The 20,930-nt window shown below is 35.7% G+C and overlaps 1 protein-coding gene across 1 annotated transcript in view; it reads left to right on the forward strand.

Moving 5' to 3' along the window:
- LOC121406886 (deleted in malignant brain tumors 1 protein-like) overlaps positions 1–20,930 on the forward strand; it is a 56,101-nt gene that overhangs the window by 30,922 nt on the left and 4,249 nt on the right. The window contains exons 23-31 of the mRNA XM_041597758.1: positions 5,081–5,401; positions 5,789–6,109; positions 6,781–7,101; positions 7,765–8,097; positions 8,353–8,664; positions 9,011–9,331; positions 9,736–10,056; positions 12,001–12,312; positions 12,775–13,095. Of these exons, the coding sequence (XP_041453692.1) occupies positions 5,081–5,401; positions 5,789–6,109; positions 6,781–7,101; positions 7,765–8,097; positions 8,353–8,664; positions 9,011–9,331; positions 9,736–10,056; positions 12,001–12,312; positions 12,775–13,095 (2,883 nt within the window). The remainder of the gene's footprint in view (positions 1–5,080; positions 5,402–5,788; positions 6,110–6,780; positions 7,102–7,764; positions 8,098–8,352; positions 8,665–9,010; positions 9,332–9,735; positions 10,057–12,000; positions 12,313–12,774; positions 13,096–20,930) is intronic.

Consider the following 20,930-nt stretch of genomic DNA (forward strand, 5'->3'; position numbering starts at 1 on the left):
GAGAAATATTCCTTAAATGAAAAGTTACAGTAGTGCATATTTGAGAAACACGGTCCACCATTGACATTTCTCTATCAAAAATTACACCAAGATTTTTAACAGTAACTGAAGGGCTTATGGATATATCGCCGACTGTTAACTTTTATTTTTTTTTTCAATTTGTTTCCCCTCCACAGGGATTTTATGACTATTTCAAACATAACAAGATATCTTTTCAATGACAAATCAAATTAATAACAACGAAATACAGTACAACAGTAATTGCAACAAATATATAAATTGAACTGTCAGGTTCACATAATAGTAAACAATTTAAGAAACAAGCGAGGAGTAAATGAACAATAATATTCATATGTATAATTGTACATGGAAAGGGAACTGAACAGATCACCTCATGTAAACATGGCACGTAATTGAAACCATTTCTTTGTAAACTTTACCATTTTACAATTTGACTCTGCGATATATTTTTCATTCTTGAAATAATTCTGAAGTGCAAATTTGATATTATCAAAAACAGGTAATTGATGTTTTACTCTGGAAGTGTAAATCATTAGCCGTATCACTATCAATAAACAATTTAATGCATGATTACTTGAACCTCTTAAGCCAAATATTTTTTCTTTATTAGAGAAAAATATTCTATTTCCAGTTTTAAGAAATATCCATTGCTCAAACCTGTCCCATATATGTTTAATACATGTACATTCACAAAGTAGATGAGTGACTGTTTCACGGTGTACATTACAAAAAGTACATTCTTTTTGTTGAGCTAAATTAATTTTAAAGAATATTTCATTTGTATATAAAATGCGTTGCATTATTTTGAACTGAAACCAACGTAAATTCACATCGGTAGTACAACTGAATCCAATAGAGCAGGGCTTCTCAAACTACGGCCCGCGGGCCGGATCCGGCCCTTGGAACTTCTCGATCCGGCCCGCGAGACTCTGCTGCTTTTTTTATATAAATTTTAAGTCACAATATGAAACATTGCTCAATATGATTACATTGATCCATGTTAGACCTAATCGTAATAAAAGTAATGAAAGTCAAAACATATGAAACTGTTATAAATTTGTTGGATTAAATGCTCCCAAAATAATGGCAAGATTGCACAAGAGAGCATCTAGGACCCCGACCGCAAGGGTCTTTGCACTTCGCGCACATTTTTTTTCTAAGTATCCACTTCAACCGGGCCCTTTCAGGTTTACTTGGAGTCTAATCTGGCCCTTCAAAGAAAAAGTTTGAGAACCCCTGCAATAGAGCAATACGACTGCCATTGCTTATCTTTCATATCGAATATACACTTCCACTTAAGAAAAATTTAACACTCCACTTTTCTTTTCTTTTTAAGAATCGTATAGATGTGTGAACAACCTTATCATATTTTAGAACAAGTGCTATTGTATCAGGGATAATAGATTCTTGGAACTTGCTAAAGTGTGTGCCATTGCTAAAACCGTCTCTTATAGCATCACATAATCCACGGTAAAAAAGAAAATTTATTTGAACATTGTATTTTTCCTGAAGGTCATTCAAAGAGAGGAAATTGCCATGTGCATCTGAAATATCAACAAAACGAACACCCCTATTATTTAGAGATCTACTGTGAATTGAGCTATTACCTATTTTGATAAAATCATTGTTCCATAAGGGTTGGCAAGGTATATCATTACAGTGCATAGATAACAGTGTGCTATACGCTAAGAACATTTCTTTCCAAAAAGTATGTTTAATTTCGTGTGCCAGTCTAAAAAAATAGCTATTTCCCATATAAAGATCCAAGTTTTGAGTTTTATGCGAAAAAGACTGGAGAAGACAAATAATATTACCGTCAATGGAACCGTTTATCATTTTTTTCATCCAAGAAATTTTCAATGACTGGCAATGCAGATTTATGTCTATCATTTTTACTCCACCTTCAGAATAACTCTGAGACATTTGATTTCTACTTACTTTATCTGGTTTCTCTCCCCATATGAATCTATGAAATTGGGAATTTACATCTTTTAGAAATAACTCACTTGGATTCGGGAGAGAAAGAATTAAGTAGTTCAATTTAGACACAAACAATGACTTGACAACCGTAACTCTTCCAAGGACCGTCAGGTAACGTCTCAACCATGAAGTCATTTTACTTTTGATTTCTTTAAACTTATCATTGTAATTATGCACTGTCATTTTCTGAAGATCTGTACAAAAATCTATACCTAAATATCTGAAGTATTCATCAAATACCCAATTCAAATTCCTGTTGGCAAGAATACAGTCTTTCTTGTTCTTGTATCCTCCAATCCATATTGCATGTGTCTTTGTTATATTAACAGTCAAACCTGATATTGTTTTATATTTTTCCAAGATGTCAAAAGCACTACTCAATTCTCTTTCTGAACCGTTTAATGTCAGAAGAGTGTCATCTGCATACTGTAATATTTTATCTTTAAGAACAAAAGTTTCGAGCGAAGCAAGCAAGCAAAATTTTTGACAATTTTTTTAAATCAAATTTTGTGATAGATTTTGACATGACATCAAGAGAATAATATATTTCACTTTTCTCTCATTCAATTCCTTTATTTTGTGGTCTGTACGCCACTGTTAACTGGATACTTTGCAGGCAGTAGCGTGAAGAGTAAAAAAAAAAAAAAAAAACGAGGGGCGCAGTATGGCCCATGTGCTAAAACCTAAACAGGTCGGGGGAGTTGAATCACCCCCCCCCCTCAACATTTTCTGCGATCATTCAGCCGATCAAAATTTTGTGACCACGCCACTCGCAGAGTTTATACTTTTAGGTCTCACGCATCTTTTGAGACCAAATTTACGATGCCCGGGTACGCTGTTTCCAAATTACGCAACATTTCGTAAGTTCATGTCAGACCAAAAATTGTTCCAAAACGTGATTTTGTATAAAAAGTCATTGCAAATTGAGTCTTTCTATTCTTATTCATAAAGATATGATTATATTTACTTTAAACAGCTGAAATCAATTGATTTTAGCATAATTACGCTTTAAAAAGGTTGTGCAATAAATCTGGTGAAAAAAAACAAAGAAATACGTAAGAAATTCATAAAACAATAAAATACATAAGAAATTGATTTCCAAACCGAAGTTTTTTTTTTAATTGCGATTGTGAAGAATGCTACAAAGAAAATCTTTACCAAAAATTAGCATTCTAGGAGCTTTATTCAGTGAATTAGAGCAAAAAGATATAATTTATGCATAAATGAGCAATGAATTAATTCATATTAAATATAATCTCATTATTTTGGACAATTTTACCATACAGACTTGTAGATTACATCGCACATTACCAGTGTGCAAATTTTTGCGGCGCTCGCGCGATCGGCGGCAGAGATCTCAGGGGGGTTGAATCAACTTTGAAATATAACCCGGCCTAGTTAGGGTTAAGTCCCGAGGGAGCGAAGCGGGCGAGAAAAAAAATCACCTTTTCCTGATAATCTAACTTTGAGATATTTTTTACATTATATTCAGTAAATAATATCATATCCTACACTTTTCCTTTGCTTTTCTTTCCTACTTTTTCTTTTGTTCTTGGTTGTAGAACTTTTGGGGCCATGGCCAAGCCCAGCCATACTATACGGCAGTGCTTCGCGGTGATATCAAAGCCATTTAAACCTCGCAGATTGCCGCTATTTGTAATCAAATCGCGGGTATATATACAAAATAAAGCTTTTACACAACACATTTATTCAACCCAGTTGCGTAATAAACCAAATATTTTGAGGGGGCAAAACATAGCAATGTGAGAAAATTTGTAAAAAGTCGCCAGCGAGCAAAGCGAGCTGGAAAAAAATGTCTTTTGAAATTAAATTCTAATTATGTGATAGATTTTCCATTATATTCAGCAAATAACAAATTTCATTGTTTCCATTCATTGTATTATACGTTGTCTCCTATAATTTATTTTATTTCTTCTCGGGTGTGGAACAAAGACCCCCCCCTTTCCGAACCTGTACGCCAGTGATTGTCTGGGGCAAAGTCCTGGTAGCTTAATTATTTGCATAACATTTAGCAAGCTTACAGCACAGTGTTGTAAGCTGTCCATCTTTCTTCCCGCTCAATCCTCGATCGGCAGCCCAGTCGTGTTACTAAAGGACAAGTCCACCTTAATGTAAAGTTGATTCACATAACACTGAAAGTTTCATCGAAATCGGATGTAAAATAAGGAAGTTATGACATTTTAAAGTTTCGCTTAATTTCACAAAACAGTTATAATTCACATCTTATCGATATGCAAATGAGGAGACTGATGACATCACTAACTATTTATTTTGTATTTTATTATATGGAATATGAAATATTCAAATTTTCTCCCTGTTGTCCTGTGAAAAGACGATTAATTCCTCCCAGAGCATGTGGAGTTAGCATTGTTTAATACTATATGGTTCAATCAAGTTGGTCCTTATTATCAAATCTGTAAAAAATAAAATATTATATAATTCAAACTATGACAAAAAAAATGAGTGAAGGACATCATCGACTGTCTCATTTGCGTGTCACTGAGTTGTGCATATCACTGTTTTGTGAAAAATAAACGAAAGTGTAAAATGTCATAACTTTCTTATTTTATATTTTTATTTTTGTATTTTTATATTTTATATTTTTGATGACATTTTCAGCATAATGCTTGTTTTATTTTTCTCAATTTATGCTATAAGCTTGCTAAATTTTATTATTCTGGGGTGGACTTTAAGTTTTCTTTTCTTTGTTTTCCAATTAAGCTTTTGACTAATTCCATTCTACCTTCGTGTCCCGCTATTGTTTGGCATTTTGTCATCTTTTGATTTATTTCCCATCATTACATAGGCCTATTTCGGAATGATTTATTCTTAAATGTTCTTCTTTCACTCCTTTTCCCGCTTTTCTTTCTTTCCTTTTCCCCTTTCCTTCCCCTTTCTCTTTCTTTCTCCCTCCCTTTTTCTTTTTCCCGTTTTTTGAATTTTCCCGGTGAAATCCGCCAGGGTGGGGGGGGGGGGGGCAGCTTGCCCTTGCCCTATAATGCATCAATTTAAAAGAGAGAAGTTCATGTCTAATTATATTTTTGCTTCTTTGGACTAGGATTGATCCGTCTTGTGGGTGGCTCATCAGATACTGAAGGTCGAGTGGAAGTCAATTACGGTGGAGAGTGGGGAACTGTATGTGATGATTTGTGGGATGACACTGATGCTACAGTGGTGTGTCAGATCCTTGGTCTGGGTGATTCAGGGACTGCTTATTCTGGTGCCTACTTTGGAGAAGGTAGTGGAAACATCATTCTTGACAATGTTGAGTGTGATGGGGGTGAAACAGATCTCTTTGCTTGTCCTAATAATGGACCAAACATTCACAACTGCGGTCACTATGAGGATGCAGGAGTTTCATGCAGCAATGCACCTTCTGGTGAGTTTTGTTAGATATTAGAAGTTGAAAATTCTAACTTTTATGTGATTAAGGTGAATCCCACAAGAAATGGTTTTAAAGTTATAATCATTCATTATATGGCGGTTACCTTGAAGTAGCTGGCAGGTTTAAATCCCAGTCTCTCAGTATTATAAAAAAGAAAGATATCAATAATAAATTATTTATGCGTATGGACTGCGTCTTTGCAGAATTATTTGGAGAAAGTGACCTCGCTGCATTCCTTGGGACGAGGCATAGTGTTATGGGAGACAAGATACTGTGTCATGGGCAAAATTGTGTAATCTTGAAACCCCATACATGTATTTTATGCGTCAATTTAAAGGAGAGAGTTTTATGTCTGATTATATCTTTACTTCTTTGAAATAGGATCGATCCGTCTTGTTGATGGCTCATCAGAGACTGAAGGCCGCGTGGAAGTCCAATACAACGGTGAATGGGGAACTGTATGTGATGATTACTGGGATGACACTGATGCTACAGTTGTTTGTCAGTTCCTTGGTCTTGGTTATATTGGTACTGCTTATTCTGGTGCACACTTTGGAGAAGGTAGTGGAAGCATCATTCTTGATGATGTTCAGTGTGACGGAACAGAGTCTAGTATCTTTGATTGTCCTAATAATGGAGAATTCAATCACAACTGTGGTCACTATGAGGATGCAGGAGTTTCATGCACTATTGCACCTTCTGGTGAGTTTTGTTCATGAGATCAAACATACAGTTTAGGTGAATCCCACAGGAAATGGCCATAACAGGGGCATAGTAGTCTTATGGTTACGATTCTCGTCTTTCAATGAGAGGGACGTGGGTTCGAATCCGAACCATTGCATGCTTTCCTCCAGCAAGAAATTAACTCACTTTGTGCTGCACCTGGAAAAGGTGAGGTGAATGGGTATCTGGTAGGATTTATTCCTTTAATAATTCATCAGAAACAGGAAGGGTAATTCATATGAAACCAAGTATCAAACTCAGTAGAGTATATGTTCTTTGTAGTAGATGCTCTTTGTAATTATAAATGGACCATATTATCATTATTATAATTATTGTCATCACTATATCAAACTTATGATTATGTGTGTAACCTTTAACTAGTTGACAGGTTTCAATCTAGATCTTTCTGCATTAAAGATGAAATAGCATTACAAATTATTTACGTGGTTGGACTGCGTCTTTTGAAGAATTATTTGGAGAAAGTCACCTCTCTGCACTCCTTGAGACAAGGCATTGTTACCAGAGAGAAGATTCATGTCATGGGCAAAGTTGTGTAATCTGAAGCCCAATATTAGACCAGAGAATATATAATGCATCCATTTAAAAGAGAGAAGTGTATGTCTGATTATTTCTTTACTTCTTTGAACTAGGATCAATCCGTCTTGTGGATGGCTCATCAGAGACTGAAGGCCGAGTGGAAGTCCAATACAACGGTGAATGGGGAACTGTATGTGATGATTACTGGGATGACACTGATGCTACAGTTGTTTGTCAGTTCCTTGGTCTTGGTGATATTGGTACTGCTTATTCTGGTGCACACTTTGGAGAAGGTAGTGGAAGCATCATTCTTGATGATGTTCAATGTGACGGAACAGAGTCTAATATATTTGATTGTCCTAATAATGGAGAATTCAATCACAACTGTGGTCACTATGAGGATGCAGGAGTTTCATGCAGCAACGCACCTTCTGGTGAGTTTTGTTCATGAGATCAGAGATACACTTTAGGTGAATCCCACAGGAAATAGCCATAACAGGGGCGTAGTGGTCTTACGGTTACGATTCTCGTTTTTGGATGAAAGGGACGTGGGTTCGAATCCGAACCATTGCATGCTTTCCTCCAGCAAGTAATTAACTCACTTTGTGCTGCACCTGGAAAAGGTGAGATGAATGGGTATCTGGTAGGATTTATTCATTGAATATTTCATCAGCTACAGCAGGGGTAAATCATATGAAACCAAGTATCAAAGTCGGTAGAGTATATGTTCTTTGTAGTAGATGCTCATTGTAATTATGAATGGACCATATTATCATTATAATTATTGTCATCACTATATCAAACTTATTATTATGTGTGTAACCTTTAACTAGTTGGCAGGTTTCAATCTAGGTCTTTCTGCATTAAGATGAAATAGCATTACAAATTATTTACGTGGTTGGACTGCGCCTTTTGTAGAATTATTTGGAGAAAGTCACCTCTCTGCACTCCTTGAGACGAGGCATTGTTACAAGAGATAGCATTCTGTGTCATAGGCAAAGATGTGTAATCTGACACCCCTTATTAAATTGAAGATATAATGCATCAATTTAAAGGAGAGAATTTCACGTATACTTATATTTGCTTCTTTGAACTAGGATCAATCCGTCTTGTTGATGGCTTATCAGAGACAGAAGGCCGAGTGGAAGTCTATTACGGTGGAGAGTGGGGAACTGTATGTGATGATTTGTGGGATGAAACTGATGCTACAGTAGTTTGTCAAATCCTTGGTCTGGGTGATTCAGGGATTGCTCTTAGTTATGCTGCCTTTGGAGAAGGTAGTGGAAGCATCATTCTTGACAATGTTGAATGTGACGGAACTGAAACAGATCTCTTTGCTTGTCCTAGTAACGGTCCAAACAATCACAACTGTGGTCACGGTGAAGATGCAGGAGTTCAATGCACCAGCGCAACTACATCTTCACCTACTGGTGTGTTACTTGAACTTGATTCTAATTGTGATTGAGTCCCTACGTATGCCAGATATGATATAAATATTGCAAATGTGTTTTAAGAATGTAATGTTTTGGATAGCCTGTCTTCATTGTCGAATTTTAGCCTACCGTGAGTAGTGTTAAGTGCACATGATGAAATGCTATTTTTAAGGAAAATTTTTAAAGGAAAGAGTCATTGGTGAAATAAATTTGCATTTTCTCCGCATTTCTTATTTCCTTTAATATTTTTAGAATCGATCCGTCTTGTTGATGGCTCATCATATTTTGAAGGCCGAGTAGAAGTCTATTACAATGGAGAGTGGGGAACTGTATGTGATGATTCCTGGGATAACACTGATGCTACGGTGGTGTGTCGGATCCTTGGTCTTGGTGATGTTGGTATGGTTGCCTACTTTGGAGAAGGTAGTGGAAGCATCATTCTTGACGATGTTCAGTGTGAAGGAACTGAAACAAATCTCTTTGATTGTCCTAATAATGGACCAAATATTCACAACTGCGGTCATTATGAGGATGTAGGAGTTTCATGCAGCAATACACCTTCTGGTGAGTTTTAACTTTTATGAGACCTTAGATGTGATTAAGGTGAATCCCACAAGAAATATTTACAATTATACCTTGCATGGCTGTTACCTTGACGTAGCAGGCAGGTTTCAATCAAATCTCTCTGTTTTATGAAAAAGAGAGCTATTATAAATTATTTATGCATAACTGAATCTTTCCAGAATTATTTGGATAAAGCCACCTCGCTGCACTCATCGGGACGAGACCTAGTGTTATGGGAGACAAGATACATTGCCAAAATTGCCAAAATCTTGAAACGCCATATTTTAGTCTTCAATTTAAAGGAGAGAAGTGTATGTCTGATCATATTTTTGCTTCTTTGAACTAGGATCAATCCGTCTTGTGGGTGGCTCATCTGATACTGAAGGTCGTGTGGAAGTCAGATACAATGAAGAGTGGGGAACTGTATGTGATGATTACTGGGATGACACTGATGCTACAGTTGTTTGCCAGTTCCTTGGTCTGGGTGATAATGGTACCGCTTATTCTAGTGCCTATTTTGGAGAAGGTAGTGGAAGCATCATACTTGATGATGTTCAATGTGACGGAACAGAGTCTAATATATTTGATTGTCCTAACAATGGAGAATTCAATCACAACTGTGGTCACTACGAGGATGCAGGAGTGTCATGCAGCAACACACCTTCTGGTGAGTTTTGATTTATATTTGATGGTTAAAATATTAACTTTTATGAGACTAGAGATACGATTAAGGTGAGCCCGGAAGACATATCTAAATTATGTATAGAGTTATAATAATTCCTTATATGGGTGTAATCTTGAAGTAGCTGACAGATTTGAAACCAGGCATTTCTATATGTTTAAAATCAAATAAGCAATTAAAAATTATGTGCGGTCGGATTACATCTTTTCAGACTAATTTTGAGAGAGCCACCTCTCTGCACTTGCTTTGGACAAGGCATATTAAGGAAGAGAAGATTCTTCCTTATGGGCAAAATTGCGCAATCTGAATCGCCATATCAAACTAAACAGTATATCCTGCATCAATTTATAGAAGAATACTCTGATTATATTTTTGCTTCTTTGAACTAGGATCGATCCGTCTTGTCGGTGGAGCATCAGATACTGAAGGACGAGTGGAAGTCTATTACAATGGAGAGTGGGGAACTGTATGTGATGATTTCTGGGATGACACTGATGCTACAGTGGTGTGTCAGATCCTTGGTCTTGGTGATTCAGGAACTGCACAAAGTAATGCTGCCTTTGGAGAAGGTAGTGGAAGCATCATTCTGGACAACGTTCAATGTGATGGAACTGAGACAGATCTCTTTGCCTGTCCTAGTAACGGTCCAAACAATCACAACTGTGGTCACTATGAGGATGCAGGAGTTTCATGCAGCAACACACCTTTTGGTGAGGTTTGTTAGATATTAGGTCAAAATAATAACTTTTATGAGACCTTAGATATGATTAAAATTGTTATCATTCCTTGTACGGGTGCAAACTTGAAGCAACTGACATTTGTTAGTCTAGGTCTTTCTGTATTAAAAAAAAGCTATTACAAATTATTCATCCGGTGGGTATTTGCAGAATTATTTGGAGAACGCTGCCTCGTCTCACCAAAGTTGTATGTAAGTAACTTTCTTGCAAGTCCAAGTCAAGTCTGAAGTCATGTGGGCATTTTGTAAGTCAAGTTGCAAGTCACCAAAGTAGTGACTTCAGTCCAAATCGCACAACTGAAGTCTACAACTCTGCTCTGCACTTGTCGTGTAGGGCAAGGCATAGTGTTTTGGAAGAGAAGATTCTGTGTCATGGGTAAAATTGTGTAATCTGAAACCCTATATCACACCAAAGAGTATACGAGGGGCACCTGAAATGTTTTGAGCGTAACATAGAAAGGATTAAGATATGAAAACCAAATGTAGGCCATGATTTTTTTGTCTCACCTGCGAAGCAGAGTGAGACTATAGGCGCCGCTTTTCCGACGGCGGCGGCGTCAACATCAAATCTTAACCTGAGGTTAAGTTTTTGAAATGATGTCATAACTTAGAAAGTATATAGACCTAGTTAATAAAACTTGGCCATAAAATTAATCAAGTATTACTCAACATCCTATTAGAGTTTCATGTCACATGATCAAGGTTAAAGGTCATTTAGGGTCAATGAACTTAGACCATGTTGGAGGAATCAACATCGAAATCTTAACCTGAGGTTAAGTTTTTGAAATGTCATCATAACTTCGAAAATATATGGACCTAGTTCATGAAACTTGGACATAAGGTTAATCAAGTATCACTAAACATCCTGCATGAGTTTCACGTCACATGACCAAGGTCAAAGGTCATTTAGGGTCAATGAACTTTGGCCGAATCGGGGGTATCTGTTGAATTACCATCATAACTTTGAAAGTTTATTGGTCTAGTTCATTAAACTTGGACATTAGAGTAATCAAGTATCACTGAACATCCTGTGCGCGTTTCAGGTCACATGACCAAGGTCAAAGGTCAATGAACTTTGGCCGAATTGGGTGTATCTGTTGAATTACCATCATAACTTTGAAAGTTTATGGATCTGATTCATGAAACGTGTACATAAGAGTAATCAAGTATCACTGAACACCCTGTTTGAGTTTCAGGTCACATGATCAAGGTCAAAGGTCATGTAAGGTCAATGAAATTTTGCCATGTTGGGGTTTTTTGTTGAATAACCATCATATCTCTGTAAGTTTATTGGTCTAGTTCATAAAAAGTGGACATAAGAGTAACCATGTATCACTGAACATCTTGTGCGAGTTAGAGTAGTATTCAAAGTCAGCACTGCTGCTATATTGAACTGCGTGATGCAGGTGAGATGGCCAGAGGCATTCCACTTGTTACATCTTTTATTCCTACCCACCAATTTATTTGGTTGTAGCAATATCTTGTCTTATTTTACAGGTTCCAAAATTTTTGGTGTCTCATGAAAAATGGACAAACCTGAATATTGAGCTGTCATCAAGTTTCTGCGCTGAAAGGCATGATCCCAGCTGAGACTTGGCAGTCTTGAGGATAACCCATCCAATATTGTAGAATGGGTTGTGAATATGTATGAGACATGGGTTCATCATTATCACCCCGAGACCATGGAGTAGTCAAACAATGGAACTATCCCATGTCATCAACCCAAAAGGAGGGCAACTCAAGTTTGTCAATTTTTCACCAGGCACTTAGTTCAGACTCAATATAGCTATGACCAAGAATTTGTTGAGTATGATTAAGAAATGTAAAAGATTTCATGGAGCGAATTTTGTCTTCATATCTCGATACTTTCTATGTGAGGCTCCAAATGTCTGATTGTACTTTCGTTTCTTTGAACTAGGATCTATCCGTCTTGTGGATGGCTCATCAGAGACCGAAGGCCGAGTGGAAGTCCAATACAACGGTGAATGGGGAACTGTATGTGATGATTACTGGGATGACACTGATGCTACAGTTGTTTGTCAGTTCCTTGGTCTGGGTAATGTCGGTACTGTTGCCTACTTTGGAGAAGGAAGTGGCAGCATCATTCTTGATGATGTTGAGTGTGACGGAACTGAAATAAATCTCTTTGATTGTCCTCATAATGGAGTATTCAATCACAACTGTGGTCATTATGAGGATGCAGGAGTGTCATGCAGCAACACACCTTCTGGTAAGTTTTGTTTGATAAAAATTAGAACATTAATATACTAAGTTTCATGGGACCAGAGATACGATTGTGTGAGCGCGTCGTGGTCTAGTGGTTCTGACTCTTGCCTTTCAAACAGAAGGTCGTGGGTTCGAGCCATGGCGTGTTTTCCCTCAGCAAGAATTTTATCCACACTGTGCTGCAGTCGACCCAGGTGAGGTAAATGGGTACCGGCAGGAAGTAATTTCTCAAAAGCTGTGCGCACCAGAATCGGTAGACTAGCTTAGCCGGGGTAATATAGGAGCGTCTTGAGCACCTTTATAATTTTATTATTTTTTTAAGCCTTATCTCACAAGAAGTGGTTAAAATGTTGTAATCATTCCTTATATGGATGTAACCTTGAAGTAACTGACAGGTTTGAATCCAGGTACATCAATTTATAGAGAGAAGTTCATGTCTGACTTTAATTTTGCTTCTTTGAACTAGGATCGGTCCGTCTTGTCGGTGGAACATCAGATACCGAAGGTCGAGTGGAAGTCTATTACGGTGGAGAGTGGGGAACTGTATGTGATGATTTGTGGGATGATACTGATGCTACAGTAGTTTGTCAAATCCTCGGCCTGGGTGATTCCGGGGTTGCTCGTAGTTATGCTGCCTTTGGAGAAGGTAGTGGAAGCATCATTCTTGACAACGTTGAGTGTGAAGGAACTGAAACAGATCTATTTGCTTGTCCTAATAATGGACCAAACGTTCACAACTGTGTGCATGCTGAAGATGCAGGAGTTTCATGCAGCAACGCACCTTCTGGTGAGTTTTGTTTGATATTAGATGGCTAAAATACTAACTTTCTTGAGACCAAAGGGATACAATTAAGATGAACCGCACAAGGATTGGTTATGATGAAGTTATAATAAGTCCATATGTTGGTGTAACCTTGAAGTAGACAGGATTAACATTTTAAACCCTGATCTTCATGCATTTTTTGCATTTAAATTACAAATTCTTTGGACTTTTGCATCAAATTAATGTTGTGTTGGGATCGTTTATATCTTAGTTGGGAGCATCATTAACCACGCAGAAACGTTCGATGTACATTTCAATCAAGAAACTTTATTAATAATCAATCTTCAGCAATATTACATGTAGAGTTGAAAAGCATATCACAACGTACGACGATGTAGATCTTAACTCTGTGATGATCTTAAGTTATCTCTTCTCGACCCTTGGGTGTACACTCAATATATACATCTACCCAAATTATAATCCAAGGGTTTGGATATAGGACTAAAGGGGGTTTAATTATTGGGAAGGGGAAGGCAGTTCTTTGTTCTCTGATTGGAGTTTGTTTGACTATGAACAATAAGGGTTTTAATGGCTTGGATTAAATTAATGATAAGGGTACTGAGAAGGGGGTTGAAAAGGATGGTTCTGAGAAGGGGCATATACATTATGAAGTCTAGACTGTGTATATGTAGTGATTTATACAATCACTACATTACATCCCCTTTCTTTGGAAAACTGAGGCTCCCCTCCTTGTGGAAAAAAAAATTATCAAAGAAAGCAAAACCAGAGGAATAGATACCATGGGGCCAATGAACTATATACATTATAAAGTCAATACAAAGAAATAGAAATGTAAATATATACAACATAGAGTAAATACAGAAAAATAGAAAAGAAAACGATAAGTGAAACATTGACCATTGTTCCGTGTTCTCTTACGCTCATTCTCTCTCCCAAACGAATACTTCAAACCTATATACATATTTACAGTAAATTCATAGTAAATAATTAGCATAAATCTTTCCATTATTGTGGTATCGATAAACTGAGACATAATGCTAACCTTACTCAAAAATTCACAACATAAATTTCATTTTTCAGAAACCAGTGCAGGTTTATGCACTTAAACTAAACAAAATTAATCACAAATTGTGCAGACTTATGCACTTAAAAGACAAAGTAAAATGCAGGGAAAAAGAAAAATTAGATTAACAATCAAGTATCAATAACATAATGTATCAAATATCCTTATTACTAGCTAAGGAAATTCAGTAATGGATAACAAATGTTTTTATAATGTGAGTGAAACAAATCTGGTACAGTTGTAGGTTGAAGATATGTAGATACCAATGTCCTGTATATGTAATAATTTACAATCAATATATAAGCCAAGTTTGCTAGCGTGTCTCTCTCTACACCGCTATCTACCATTAATTAATAAATTCCCATCATACTCGGATGATAGACAAACCAAAGATACAAATGTGATATTCCAACATGATTATATATAAGAAAAACAGGTGCGCTCTAAGTATTGAAAGTGTGTCTATGTCCAAATAGGCCATATTATACTTCATACGAAGCATCAACATAGAAACCTGAGTCACTAACAACCTAACCTGTCAAATATCTCTTTTTACAATCATATTTAATGAAAAAAAAGTTTAACAAGTAATTCAAACTTGTTTAGTATCACTAACAAGAGTATGTTTAAACCTTGTTTTGTCATTAAAATGATGATCTATGATATATAACTTTGTTCATGAACAAAATCCATTCTAACACGTGTTCAATTCAACACATCAACAAACATACCGTCATCAAGATTTTAACTACAAACTGCTTGTAGATATATACAGGTCTTATTCAAACCATTATGACTGGGAACAATATCTAGGAAGTAAACTCTTCCAAGAATAAGAAAGGTACAATATATCTATAAAATTACAATAGGGTATACACTATTGTAAAGAGATTAAAGCTTATGCATACATAGACTTGTAAAATCTTGCTGGGGACCCTGTTATTGGTATTTGTCTATTAGTCAATATGTCATTAATTAAATCATCCATGCCCTTATACAAATCGACATTCCACCAAAATCTTACTTGTTTGGTGGCGTTATTAAAGCTTTGGTCGAATGAGGTCAGTAATTTTAAATGTCCATTCTTAAAACGTCCTCTATGTAGAGTCATGTTCTTATCAATGGGGGCATTTACAAGCATTTCAAACTGTTTTTCCAGGTCAGTCTTTGCCAAAGGTCTGGGGCAGCTATACCATTGTTGTCCGCTAATGCATACAAGTAATCTGAATCATGGATTGGGTCTGATAATTGGGTACACATAATTTGCTCAGCATTGAACTCTGGAAGTTTCTCATCATTCTCATTGATGAAGTTCACTGATGGTTTTTCAGTGTTTTGTTTCCCTTGTTCTTGAGCAGTTGTGTTCTTCCCTAAAGCTTCTTTGATACTTGTAAGATTCCAGAAAATAGTGATGTCACCAAAGTAGTTTCTATACACTCCGCAACAATATTATATAAATCGATCAATTTGTGAGCGGTGGGCGTCCTCATCATAGGGAAATGTGCTTCTATTTTCACTTCAAATTCCGAAGTATATTTATGTCATAGGATTACGCACCAAATCTTCTATATGAGTTTCACTCCTAATTTGCTCTGATAATGTCTTAATGGTCATTTTCAAGTACATTCAAACTTGACAAGTTTCATGCTATACACAAAGCGGTGAAATACTAAAGAAAATAATAAAAGCCAAAAATAAAATTGTATTTCTTGACACATTAGGCCTATGTGTAGTCCAGTATCATTCATCACTGGAAAATGCTTTGCTTTACATGTTAATGTTAACCAAATACAACATCATCATGATTTTGATTGAAATATAAAAATTCTTGCTTCATAATGTCATTAACCTTGATTACATCACATCCAATGTTGTTTGAGAAGTAATGAAATAACACATGTTACATAAACTTAGTTAATCCTTATCTAGCTCAGTATTTGAAAGTGTCAATGTCAATGACTTCGTCTTAAGTTTTAGAGGTGGTTTATTTTTCATCGTGGTCAATTTTAAATGAGACTGGTTAGAGTCAGTGTTTGTCAAATATTGCTATTTCCAATGTCAAATCAAAGGATAAAGATGATGTTATCATAACAAATTAATGTAGCTGTGTACAATGAAAATACATTTATGCGCATGTAATGGACATTAAATCAAATATAGCCTCTCGCACTCTCTCATATGCCAGTGGAACAATAAAGAAAATGGTTTCACTTACCGATCAGAGATATAACTCAAAAGAATGATTAAAATGTAGTCTTAGCACAATTAAAGTAATGTCCAGTGTTTGATATATTCGGGGAAGAGTCAAAGTTATTCATTCTATAATTCAAGATTCATGTTGTTGTAGTGGTGATCTGCGTCTTTGGCGTTGACGATGGCGTCTTATCATGTTTCCAGTTAGATTCATTGTCATCTGTGTTGTCATCGATGTCCTTGTCCATATTGTTCCTCCGTCTGTATCGTCCGTCTGTTCTTCCGTCTGTATCTTCCGTCTGTTCATCCGTCTTTGTCTTCCGTCTATGTGTTTCTGTAGTGCGGTAATTGTAGTCATCGATTTTTGTCATCCGATGTAGCTCAGGATCTAACAGGGGTTCATGCCGGTGCTAACACATGTAGGATAGATGGTATCTTAACTGTCTTTTCATGAGAGCAATTCTCAGTCTTTTCTCGAAGCACATAGCCATGTTAATGAAGTATTTTTTCAATTAGAAAACCGGGTTCTCCACCATGTTGTGTTGGGATCGTTTATATCTTAGTTGGGAGCATCATTAACCACGCAGAAACGTTCGATGTACATTTCAATCAAGAAACTTTATTAATAATCAATCTTCAGCAATATTACATGTAGAGTTGAAAAGCATATCACAACGTACGACGATGTAGATCTTAACTCTGTGATGATCTTAAGTTATCTCTTCTCGACCCTTGGGTGTACACTCAATATATACATCTACCCAAATTATAATCCAAGGGTTTGGATATAGGACTAAAGGGGGTTTAATTATTGGGAAGGGGAAGGCAGTTCTTTGTTCTCTGATTGGAGTTTGTTTGACTATGAACAATAAGGGTTTTAATGGCTTGGATTAAATTAATGATAAGGGTACTGAGAAGGGGGTTGAAAAGGATGGTTCTGAGAAGGGGTATATACATTATGAAGTCTAGACTGTGTATATGTAGTGATTTATACAATCACTACATTACATTAATTTAATACCTACAAGCATACTTTAAAAAATTCTCTATGGCTAACATGTTAATTTACACAATAAGAATAAATGATTGCACCAGGTGAGGGATTCAAAACTTGTACACAGAAATTTGAAACTCATTAATAGTGTTAATCTATGCGCATTTCTTAAAATTCACAAAAAATGCTTCTCTTCATTTATTGAGCTATATTGATTTTTGGGCTTCCATATGGTAGTGCTTCATGAGTTTCAGCCAACTTCTACACAGACTTTTGAAATTTTGATTAGAGAGATTTTTTATGCTAATTAATGCGTAATTTTCAAAATTCACATAAAATGCTTTTTTATTTGTTTATCGATTTTGATTTTGTTGGAGTTCCATCTGAGAGCAACATGAGGTTCAACAAGGTTCTCCACAGAATTTAAAAATTCAACTAGAATATTTTAGTGCTAATTTATATTAAATTTATTCATAAAACACAAAAAAATGCTTCTTCTCTGTTAGTTTCTTCGTCGATTTCAATTCTGTTTCCTCAATTTATGTCACCAATACATAGGCGGATCCAGGGGGGCCGAGGGGCCCGGCCCCCCCCCCCCCCCCCCATTGGCGGAACAAAAAAAAAGAAAAAAAGGGGAAAAGAAAGGAAACAAGAAAAAGAAGGGAAAAGAGAGGAGAAAAGAAGGAAAACAAGCATAAGAGGAGGAAGATCAGTGAATAAAATACGATGAGGGGAAGACTTTGAAAATAATTTCTAACAAAATCTTTCATGTTGGGATATAAATTTTTCGCTCGCGCTTCGCGCTCGCATTGCCTTTTAGGTGATATCTTACTCAATATGGACCTTAAAGTTAAAATATCAAATTTTGAAGTCAATATCAAAACATATTTCAGCTGGGAAATTGAACTTTCATTATTCAGTTTTATTTACAAATTGATTTTTTAAGAGTGTAAAAATTTCTGTTTTATGGTCTGAATATTAACGATTTCTGCTTGCGCTGCGCGCTCGCAAAATTTGATTTGTCAGGTACCTATTATTCTCCTGTATTTCATAAAGTTCTCAAAATATCCCTATTTTGGTCAGATTTTCAAAACGTATCAGCTAGCGCTGCACGCTCGCATTTTGATTACTGAGTTATGTATACTGATCTCAATATTATTTCTAAAACAAACTACTTAAAATCACCATTTGATGACAATTAATCATAAATTTCTGCTCGCGATTTGCGCTTGCATTGATAGATATTAAACTCATGCATCTTATGCATATTACAAAAGTGCTTTAAATGTCCAGTTTTCAGGCCATAATATTAATAGATTTCGCGCTCTCATGCTTAGGAAGAGAAATAGGAAGATATTCATCATTTTCTTATGATGACATAATGTCCTTATAGAATATCCCGGTCCTATGTCATACACTCAAAGTAACAATAATGAAAAATATCAGCTCTGTTTTAACTGTGATCCTTTTTCACCTCACAATTTTTTCCACAAAGTGCTTGCAATACAGAGCTTAAAGTGACCCCTTTTCAGATCGAAATATCATATATTTTTAGCTCGCGCTTTGCGCTCGCTTTATTGATTTTCATGATGAAAAAAGGTGTTTGGAATACCCAAATTCTAGGTCGAAATCTGAAACACACATTTATTCAGATACACAGCTTGTTCTCCATTTAAATAATTATCCAGTTTTAGAGCACAATATAAAAAAATTGTCTGCTCGCGCTTTTTGCTCGCATTATTAATGTATGAAAAGTGTCCAGAATTTTTCCGCTCGCGCTTCTCTCTTGCATCAGTACTGTTAAGTTTTTCGTCTTATCCTTTCCACGATTGCAAAAATTGCTTAAAATTTCCATTATTCAGGTACAAATGTCAAAAATTTTCAGCTCGCGCTTCGCGCTTGCAATATTTGTATGTTGAAAAATGTAACGTCTTTCATGGCTGAGTTCAAGCAGTCCATAACAGGTACGTTTTCGATCAGCTCAAAACGTATATAAAAATTTTCCGCTCGCGCTCTGCGCTCGCATTAATAATGTAAAGAAGATCCCCACTTCCTCATCCTTTTCATGATTTATAAAACTTGAATAGAGTGTCTCGTTCAGTAGGTCTAAATCTCGAAATTTTTTGCTCACGCTTACCTCCTTACTTTTATGTTACCATGGTTAATACAGATATTCCTATACTTTTAAATCTTTTCAGATAGTATTAGTAATCCAATGATTTTGTCCATAATAATCCTTATATTTCATTTGTTGTAACATACAATTCCCCTATTCCTATTTAATATTGATGTTACATTGCTTTTATGTGTAATGATCCTAACCCTTTGATATCTTATAGTTAAACATACATTTATAACTGATTGCCATTTTTTTTTTATTTTTCACTCGATTTTCTATTGTGCCAAGATTATTTCATTGTTCATTGTTTTTATCAGCGAATAAATTATACAATTAGTAGTATTAAAATTAGTTACTGTTCCTTTTAATAATTTGAAATATTTTAGTTTGATTAATATTACCATTTAAGTAACAATATTTGTTTATTTATGTTACTAAGTATTGTTATCTTTGATTTAGATTTTGACTATATTTTCATGTATGATGTGATGATTTATGTTATTCTTTATGTTTTCATCAGGTCATTGATGAAAAACAGTTTTATACTGATCTTTTGTACCTGATTAAATATGTTCTAATAAATAAATAAATAAATAAATCTTTTAATTATATACCTATTCTGTTAAGTTACAAAAAAGTGCTTAGAATTACCATTCCTTACGGGTAAAAATGTCAAAAATTTTCAGCTCGCACTTCGCACTCGCATTGTTTGATTTTTTTAAATATGTAGCGTCTTCATCATGGCTAACTGCAAGCAAGTCCTTTAACAGTACCTTTTACATCAGTTCATTTCTGCTCGCACTTCACGTTCGTAATAATTATTCACTTGCATACACATCTTTTTTCAGGGTAACAAACATTGCCCAGAATGTTCAAAACTTTAGGAAAAAGTACATAAGATTCCCCCCTCAAAAAACAAAAAACAAATAGCTCGCGCTTCGCGCTCGCATTATATGAATAAGGATTATGGTTTATATATGTTTATTCATAAGAATAAAGCTAAGAAGTGACTTTTAGGACTACCCATTTAAAGAAACCAAAAATCCCGGCAAATATCATATTTGAGTGGCCGATCGGGGAAAATATCGGGCTGAAAAAAAATTCCGGGCCCTCCCCTATTGGCGAAGGCTGAATCTGCCCCTGCCAATATAATTCTCTCCAGTGTCAACTGGACTGAAATTGAAAATTATGCTAAATTTCGTTGCAAGATGCCAAATGAGCTCCTCAACATTGATGTGCTAGTTATTTTACTTTTTCTTATTCAATTTATTACATATTTTTTATGTTGAGAAAATAATTGCTGACAATCTTTATCTGAAAACATTAAAAGAAAGATAAAGATATGAAAAGATACATAATTTTTTTTAAATGACATACACGAAACATTTCAGTTTTATTTCATGTGCAATTTGATCAATATCCCACCAAGAGTGTCTGAACAAAAGATGAACTGGGGCTCGTTGCAGAAA

This window comes from Lytechinus variegatus, chromosome 2 (genome assembly GCF_018143015.1).
Source record: "Lytechinus variegatus isolate NC3 chromosome 2, Lvar_3.0, whole genome shotgun sequence".
NCBI classification, from domain to species: domain Eukaryota; kingdom Metazoa; phylum Echinodermata; class Echinoidea; order Temnopleuroida; family Toxopneustidae; genus Lytechinus; species Lytechinus variegatus.